Consider the following 9,007-nt stretch of genomic DNA (forward strand, 5'->3'; position numbering starts at 1 on the left):
TTTGGCTCAAGGTCACTAAGAGACTTTTGTTAACCTCCTTGAGTAACTCCATGCCATGCCTTGCTTTGACATGTTAAGTTCCTGTAGCTTATAGTTTTCATGCTCCAAAGTGTGCTACCTGATCTGAAATTCCATACAAGTGTTAATTTCACTAAGTCTGAAATCTGTTTACCAAATGCATTTTTGCCATGCTTGTTTGAACCTGTTAATGGATGATTTGGCCGTAGCTCAGTGTTCATGTTTTGTTAAGTATCATGAATGGATCCCTGCCATGTATTTTGTTGCCATGTTTGAGTGCTGTAGCATGTTCATCTTGTTACATTTAGATGGCTACTTGTTGTATATCGCAGACCGGTGCCATATTTGAATTGCTTGTCATTTCCAAATCGTAACTCCGATTCCGGCGTTCTTTATATCGTTTTCAAGCGATTTCATCCCACCTTTCCAGTGGCACACTTGGATTTCCAAGTTGAGGCCAGGTTCGTTCATTCCCTTGCAAATCATGCATATGCATCGCATACCGCATCCCGCATATCATACCATGTTCATGTGTTGGTTGCTTACTATGTTGTGTGTTTCTTTTCCGGTGTTTGCTTCTTTGGGTTGGTTCCGGTAACGTCGCGTTTGTGAGGACCCGTTCGTCTACGCCCGTTTGTCTTCTTCATGGACTCGTTCTTCTTCCTTGCGAGATCTCAGGCAAGATGACCATACCCTCGAAATCACTTCTATCTTTGCTTGCTACTTGCTCGCTTTTTTGCTATGCCTATGCTGCGATACCTAACACTTGCTTATCATGCCTCCCATTTTGTTGAACCAAGCCTCTAACCCACCTTGTCCTAGCAAACCGTTGTTTGGCTATGTTATCGCTTTGCTCAGCCCCTCTTATAGCGTTGTTAGTTGCACGTGAAGATTGAAGTTTGTTCCTTGTTGGAACATGGAGATGTTGTTCCTTGTTTGAACATGTTTACTTGTTGGGATATCACAATAACTCTTATTTAATTAATGCATCTATATACTTGGTAAAGGGTGGAAGGCTCAGCCTTATGCTGGTGTTTTGTTCCACTCTTGCCGCCCTAGTTTCCGTCATATCGGTGTTATGTTCCCGGATTTTGCGTTCCTTACGCGGTTGGGCTATAATGGGAACCCCTTGACAGTTTGCCTTGAATAAAACTCTTCCAGCAATGCCCAACATTGGTTTTACCATTCGCCACCTAGCCTTTTCTTTCCCTTGGGTTCTGCAGACTCAAGGGTCATCATTATTTTAACCCCCCCCCCCCCGGACCAGTGCTCCTCTGAGTGTTGGTCCAAACTAGAGTCCTGTGCAGCGCCCCCTCGGGGAAACTCGAGGTTTGGTTTTAGTTGTATGGAGAGCTCATCTGAGTGTGCCCTGAGAACGAGATATGTGCAGCTCCTATCGGGATTTGTCGGCTCATTTAGGCGGTGTTGCTGGATTTGTTTTAACTTGTCGAAGTTGTCTTGTAGAACCGGGATACCGAGTCTGATCGGAATGTCTCGGGAGAAGGTATATCCTTCGTTGACCGTGAGAGCTTGTCATGGGCTAAGTTGGGACTCCCCTGCAGGGATTTGAACTTTCGAAAGTCGTGCCCGCGGTTATGGGCAGATGGGAATTTGTTAATGTCCGGTTGTAGAAAACCTGAAGTTGACCTTAATTAAAATACATCAACCGCGTGTGTAACCGTGATGGTCTCTTCTCGGCGGGGTCCGGGAAGTGAACACGGTGTTGGAGTTATGCTTGACGTAGGTTGTTCTAGGATCACTTCTTGATCATACTTTTATCGACCGTGCTTTGCCTTCTCTTCTCGCTCTCATTTGCGTATGTTAGCCACCATATATGCTAGTCGCTTGCTGCAGCTCCACCTCATACCTTTTTCCTTACCCATAAGCTTAAATAGTCTTGATCGCGAGGGTGCAAGATTGCTGAGTCCCCGTGACTCACAGATACTTCCAAACCAGTTTGCAGGTGCCGATGAGTCCTTGCAGATGACGCAACCAAGCTCAGGAGGAGCTCGATGAAGATCTTGTCTTTTGTGTTGTTTTGTTCTAGTTGATCAGTAGTGGAGCCCAGTCGGGGTCGATCGGGGACCTTGTCGCATTTGGGGTTCTTCTTTTATTTTGGTTCCGTAGTCGGACCTTGTGTGTATCTGGTTGATGTAATGCTTTATTCATGTATTTGTGTGAAGTGGCGATTGTAAGTCAACTATGTATCTTTTCCTTTATTGTATTACATGGGTTGTTTGCGAACATTACCTCACTTGCGACATAGCTTTCAATGCGGTTATGCCACTTAAGTCGTGCTTCGACACGTGGGAGACATAGCCGCATCAAGGGCGTTACAATCAGTTTGGAGCATTCCAGAAAGCTGGTGGAGTAACCTTGGCGCCTATCCGTACATAGCGAATCCACGAATTATCAACCGTTGGATCTTTCTGAGCTGGGTACTGATAAACAGTGGATGCTTAGTTTCTGGAACAAATTTATGGCTTGTAGCTGCTCCAGGGTCTTGGCGGATAGCTAATTCAAGTTTAAAAAATTGTGTAAGATAATAGTAGAGATATCACATTCAACCTAACCTCACATTAGAAGCCGAGATATTTAACCCTGGGGCCAATGCCCCCCCTCCCCCCTCCCCCCCTCAAAAAATGTTTGTTGTCTTAAATTTACTATGGCAATTGTAGAAAAACAAAAATCTTAGAATACATAGAGCGAATATGCCACTGGTTGCCCGAAACGCAAGGTTGTTGTCGCTGAATCATGAGGATCAGCGTGAGCCTGCCCCACATGGCCCACCCGTATATGGCTATTCCAGTTTTCTTAGCGCCATATAGAACAAATACAATCACATTGTATTTGCCGACCTATCTATTCCTGCACCTACCGCGTACTCGCCTACGGGTCGTGTCTCGTCACCCAAGCGGGACACAATTCAAAATCTGAATCCCCTTGGGCAGCCTCATCACCACGAACCACCACGACGCCCATCCCCACACAACCGCACCCAAATTTGCAAATTAATTCATGATTCACGAGTGAATCTTGGTGCAGAGCCATTCACAGATAGTTTCCGCATAACTTTATGGTGTAATTCCCCTAAAAAATGTTCATGATACTATGAGATAATTACCGACCAGATTAAACATATGTGTGTCATTTCTTAAATAGCAGCCTCAAACGTTATGCGTAACAAATTTTGTGCCTAGACTAGCATAGCTAATGAGCAGTCCAGTACTTGCACGAATTTGAAAGACATGGGCCCAAAGGACTTGTTGACAGGAGAATCTATAGGCTACGACCCCATAATTATTATGGTACAGGTTCATATACACATAACAGAATATCACATGACCATGGAATACATTGCATGGCTGAGAACATGGTGGAGTAGGTTGATTGGACATCACCCCAGATGGACGGCAAAAAATCGGGTACAAGCATATGACATATTGCTTGTTCGGATAACGCCGCGCGGATTGCTGCGGAATTCTTTAGCAATGAACATATCCAAAATAAAATTATTTTGTCAATAGGCATGGGTCTGCAGCTAGCGAAGGCGGCATCGGGATGCTAGAGAGGCGCTCCAATGGAGAGATGCTACACTTACAGACAACTTTCAACGCATTTAAACTTACGGACTGACATGAAATCATCAAATTGGAAGGAGGAGGGCCCCATCCCTGAAATTCAGGGGAGGGATAAATTAGGCGCTGGCACATCTGTCCGTACGACAGTTTCCGTAAGCATCATCCGTAAGTGAAGCAATTTCGCGCTCCAGTGAGCGGTGGAGGACCTGGTGACGGCCGAACTGCACACGTCCTGGATGAGGGAAGCCTGGATCTGCGCCTTTGATTATTAGAATTCACGTGAAAGCATAAATCCATATTACCAAGTTAGCCTCAGACCAAACTCGGAGAGAAATCATGTTAACCATTGGATCAACTTAATACTCGGTAGTACAATTGTACCCTAAAAACTCTCAATTTTGAACTTAAAAAAAAAACTCTCAATTTTGTATAGTACAGATAATTGAGAAAATGAATTACAGTACTAAAGACGGAACATGCTGATAAAAGTCATGACTAAAATGCAATATGGAATCCATCAAATCGGCGGCATAATCCCAAATTCAGAGTTACACTGGTCTCATCCAGCGGTCGTCCATGGACAGCTACCAACCACACTGCTCTCGAGCAGCAGGGGCCGGCCTGCGGAGCTCGCTCTCGCTGTGGGCGAAGCGGCAGCCGTCGCCATAGGTGCAGGACCCTCCGGCGAAGTGCGCGCACAGCCTGGTCTTGAGGCCGTTATATCGCCCTCCGCCGGGCACCGGGAGATGCTCCCAGACCATGGCGCTGGCGCGCCTGATCTGGTCGGGCGTGCCCTCCAGCTCCACGTTCTTCAGGCCGGCGTCCCGCTCGTGATCGCGGATGCGCAGCCTGGCGCCGCTGGCCCGGGATATCTCCCTGATGGTCGCTCCGCTCCGCCCGATGACGGCGCCCGCGAGGGACGCGTCCACGGTGATCCTGGCCGTCGCCGGAGCGCCGAAACCCGCCGGAGCTGCCGTGCCGGGGTTGGGCGCCAGTGGAGGTGCGTGGCGACCAGCGGTCCCTCGCTCTATGTGTGGTGGCGCTGACTTGTCCTGGGACAGAGGCTCGGAAAGTTCCTTCTCGTCTTGCGAAGGAGCTTCACCGCCCAGGCTGCCCAGGTTTGCCACGGCCTGGTAGCCGCCCGGGAAGTCGTGGGTGAAGAGGCAATCCTCACCAAAGGAGTTAATTGCACAAAAGTATCACAATTCGGGCATCACATGCAGATTGGTACCGCTAAAATACATATAAATACGTATTGACGGTGTATCTGACCGATGGGGCCCGTCTGTCAGGTGCCGACGTGGCATGTTTTTTGCAGAAAACCTCCTTATGTTATATGTAATCACAAAAATGCCCAAATTTTTTGCGGGAAAAAGGCTGCAGGAGAGGATTTTTTTTTGTTCGCAATTTCCATCATTGAATCTGGACTGGTTTGAAATTTTCGCCACTTGAACAAATAAATAAAAGGAAAGTAAAACCTCCTTATGTTATATGTAATCACAAAAATGCCCAAATTTTTTGCGGGAAAAAGGCTGCAGGAGAGGATTTTTTTTTGTTCGCAATTTCCATCATTGAATCTGGACTGGTTTGAAATTTTCGCCACTTGAACAAATAAATAAAAGGAAAGTAAAATCAGGCGCCGGCAGGAATCAAACCCGCGACTTGCAGTGCAGAGGCGCCACGGGCTAACCACAACGCCACAGCGCAGCTCACATTCCTCTACAGGCGTCTCCTTTCTTATAGTATGCCTGAAGCGCTGGGCCGGCCCACCGAGGCCTGCATTTTTTTTCGTTTCGCACTTAACTGGCGCGCGTGTTGGGCTCGTTCCTTGCCATGGTTACTATTCGTTTCATTTCTCTTATGCTTTTATAATGCGCGGTGAACATTTTGTAATCTATATATGGTGTACATTTTCTTAATACATGATGAGTTTCAAGAATATTATGATCACATAATTTTTTATTTATAGTGAATATTTTCTTAATACATGGTGAAATTTTTTGCATTTCAAAAAATGTTCAGCATGTATTAAAAATTTATTGTGTAAAATTCATTCTTGCATTTCCAGAAACACGTCAATTTTTTCTTATAAAAGTTGAACAGTTTTAACGCATTTCTAAAATTTATTAAGATTACACAATTATTTTTAATACAGGTTGTCAAATTTTCTTTACGAATGATTAATACTTTCACCATTAATAAACGTTGAACATATTTTAAATGCAAATCGAATATTTTTGTAATATATCTTGAACTTTTTCTTAAGATATGATGAACATTTTACGTAATGCGCGGTGAATTTTTTGTAATTTATGGTGAACTTTTTGCCCCGGTTTCTTAATCATTCTTGCAATCAATGCATTAAAAGTTGAACATATAATTTTAAATGCATTAAATTTTCGAAACATGGCGCAGAACATGTATTAAAAATAATTGTGTAATCATAATAAATTTTAGAAATGCATTAAAACTTTTCAATTTTTATTAAAATAATCAAGTGTTTCTTGAAATGCAAATTGATTTTACACAATAAGTTTTAATATATACTGAACATTTTGTGAAATACAAAAATTTCATCATGTATTAAGAAAATATTCAACATAATAATCTTGAAACTCACCGTGTACTAATAAAATGTCACCATAAATTACAAAAAAGTTACCTCGAATTAAGTAAAATGTTCCTTGTCGTAAGAAAATTGAACAACCTATAGTACAGAAATGTTCAATTTGCATTTCAAATATGTTCAACGGATATTACCAAAGTTTATTATATTAAGAAAATGTTCACCATTTGTAAAGAAAAGTTCATCGTACATTGAAAAATGTTCACTATAAGTAGAAAAAGTGTTCAGCGTATATTTTTTTGAGGATTTGTTCAGCGTATATTTAAAAAAATGTTCACCGCGCATTATAAAAGCATAAGAAAATGAAACGAATAGTAACCAGGGCAAGGAACGAGCCCAACACGCGCGCCAGTTAAGTGTGAAACGAAAAAAAATGAAGGCCTCGGTGGGCCGGCCCAGCGCTTCAGGCATACTATAAGAAGGAGACGCCTGTAGAGGAACGTGAGCTGGGCTGTGGCGTTGTGGTTAGCCCGTGGCGCCTCTGCACTGCAGGTCGTGGGTTCGATTTCCGCCGGCGGCTTGATTTTACTTTCCTTTTATTTATTTGTTCAAGTGGCGGAAAATTTCAAACTAGTCCAGATTCGATGGTGGAAATTGCGAACAAAAAAAATCCTCTCCTGGAGCCTTTTTCCCGCAAAAAATGCCGGCACCTGACGGGCGGGCCCCATCGTTCAGATACACCATCAATACGTATAAATATACGTTTTAGCCTAATTTGCAAAAACTTAGACCAATGTTGATACTGACACGCAAAAATTAACAATCATGGTACCAATCTATATGTGATGCCTGAATTGTGGTACTTCTGTGCAATTAACTCTCACCAAAGCGGCAGCCTGCAGTACTGCAGGATGGCAATATGAATATCACGCCCTTTTATTTATTTGTTCAAGTGGCGGAAAATTTCAAACCAGTCCAGATTCGATGGTGGAAATTGCGAACAAAAAAAATCCTCTCCTGGAGCCTTTTTCCCGCAAAAATTTTGGGCATTTTTGTGATTACATATAACATAAGGGGGTTTTCTGCAAAAAACATGCCACGTCGGCACCTGACGGGCGGGCCCCATCGTTCAGATACACCATCAATACGTATAAATACACGTTTTAGCCTAATTTGCAAAAATTTAGACCAATGTTGATACTGACACGCAAAAATTAGCAATCATGGTACCAATTTGTATGTGATGCCTGAATTGTGGTACTTCTGTGCAATTAACTTTCACCAAAGCGGCAGCCTGCAGTACTGCAGGATGGCAATATGAATATCACGCGGATGAGCTCTACTGAACCGGCCACTTAAAAGCAACGGGACAAGAGCTTGTAGTACGTGTTCACGCTGACATCAGTTCTCATGAAATCTAATTAATTCATTTTGTTAGAGTGTACCTATACTTCCATAGATAAAAATAAGAATAAAGAATATAACATATTCCTTTTTCCAAGTCACTTGCTTCAAGCACGAGTTCTTTGGACTAACAAAAAGTGTTGCAAAACATGTGTTATTTTTTCATACACAAATTAATGTACAACTATTAAAAAAAGAACTAAACTGTCTAGCAAAATGTCCTTCGCTCCGGCCATAGCCCAGGAATCTACGGCATTATGTTAAACAAAACAAAAAAATTACCTGAAGAATCGTGTGCATGGCCATGGCTTGGATTTACTCCCTACGCCCGTCTGGAATGACTCCGGCTCTGTTACACCAAACCAATCCATGAGTCATCAACTCATCATCAAGTGCACCACGTCGATCAATACGACGTGGCAGAAACGAAGATGGATCTGTAGCCGGTTTCGAAATCCAATCGACTCACCTCGGGCTCGCCGAGGCAAAGCCCCGTGGCCAGCTCCGCATGCTCTTCCAGCCGGGCGGGCGCCCCGAGCCTCCGCGCGAGACGAGCAATCGCAACCCCTCGCCGCTCCCGACGCCCAGAGTGTCACGGTGCTCGGGTCGTTGGACAGCAGCAGGTGGAAGCGGCCGGCGGGCAGCGCCTTGCAGGCCTCCGAGCCGCCGACGGCGAGCAGCAGCTCCCTCGAGTACGTGATCCTCTTCTCCCGCCCCTCCTCCTCCCTTGCATCATCCATCGGCCAGCCAGATTAATCAGATCAGTGTAAGGAAGAAACTAACCATGCGTGCCTCAATTGATGGCCCGCGCTGCCTGACGGTCGCGGCATGAACCAGCGCGCGTGCCTACCTGGGCATGGCGACGGGGGTAGGAATAGTGGCATCGTCACGAGGCGCCGAGCTCATGTCGATGGCAGCGGGAGGCCAGTGGACCTATGCTAGGGAGCGTCACTAGTATAATTGACTGGGGAGAAGTCCCGGCGCATGCTCGATCGCCAATGTGACGATTGGCTGGTGCACTGGTTCTGCCGCTGCATGCAAAAGCTTCTTCAATTCCCCAAGGGTTGCACGAGCACGCGGGTCTTCTCCCCAGGCTTATTAATGTGTGTGCAGAGCACAAACGTTGAGGTTGCAGACCAAGAGTGTCGAAAGGAAATCGTGTCGCGACTACATGCAACTTAAATCATGTCGACTTCAAATTTCAACCGAAAAGTTCATAGGCCAATTTGCCGGGCAAGGAAAATATGCTGTGCCATAATTTAGAGCATCTACAGTCGAAGTAGGCAAATCCAGACCCTCAAACGCCAACGGATACACTTAGAGACGTCCGCAGGTAATGACCGGTCAGCCCTTAAATTTGCTCATCTGCATCCGAATACCCCATACAATAAATCTTACATTCATAAAAAAAACATGCAAAACATAAAATCCACGTACT

General features: G+C 44.7%; 1 protein-coding gene across 1 annotated transcript; it reads right to left on the reverse strand.

Moving 5' to 3' along the window:
• Window positions 1–3,924: 3,924 nt before the first annotated feature.
• LOC147964627 (zinc finger CCCH domain-containing protein 14-like) lies at window positions 3,925–8,309 on the reverse strand. The gene is made up of 3 exons (XM_087530070.1): window positions 8,039–8,309; window positions 7,852–7,918; window positions 3,925–4,793 (listed from the first exon to the last, which is right to left on the reverse strand). The coding sequence occupies exons 1-3, from the start codon at window positions 8,307–8,309 to the stop codon at window positions 4,184–4,186; spliced, it is 948 nt and encodes a 315-aa protein (XP_087386196.1). The 3' UTR covers window positions 3,925–4,183.
• Window positions 8,310–9,007: the final 698 nt, after the last annotated feature.

The sequence above is a fragment of the Triticum urartu genome, chromosome 6A (genome assembly GCF_056163025.1).
Source record: "Triticum urartu cultivar PI428250 chromosome 6A, HENAU_Tu73, whole genome shotgun sequence".
Lineage (NCBI taxonomy): Eukaryota > Viridiplantae > Streptophyta > Magnoliopsida > Poales > Poaceae > Triticum > Triticum urartu.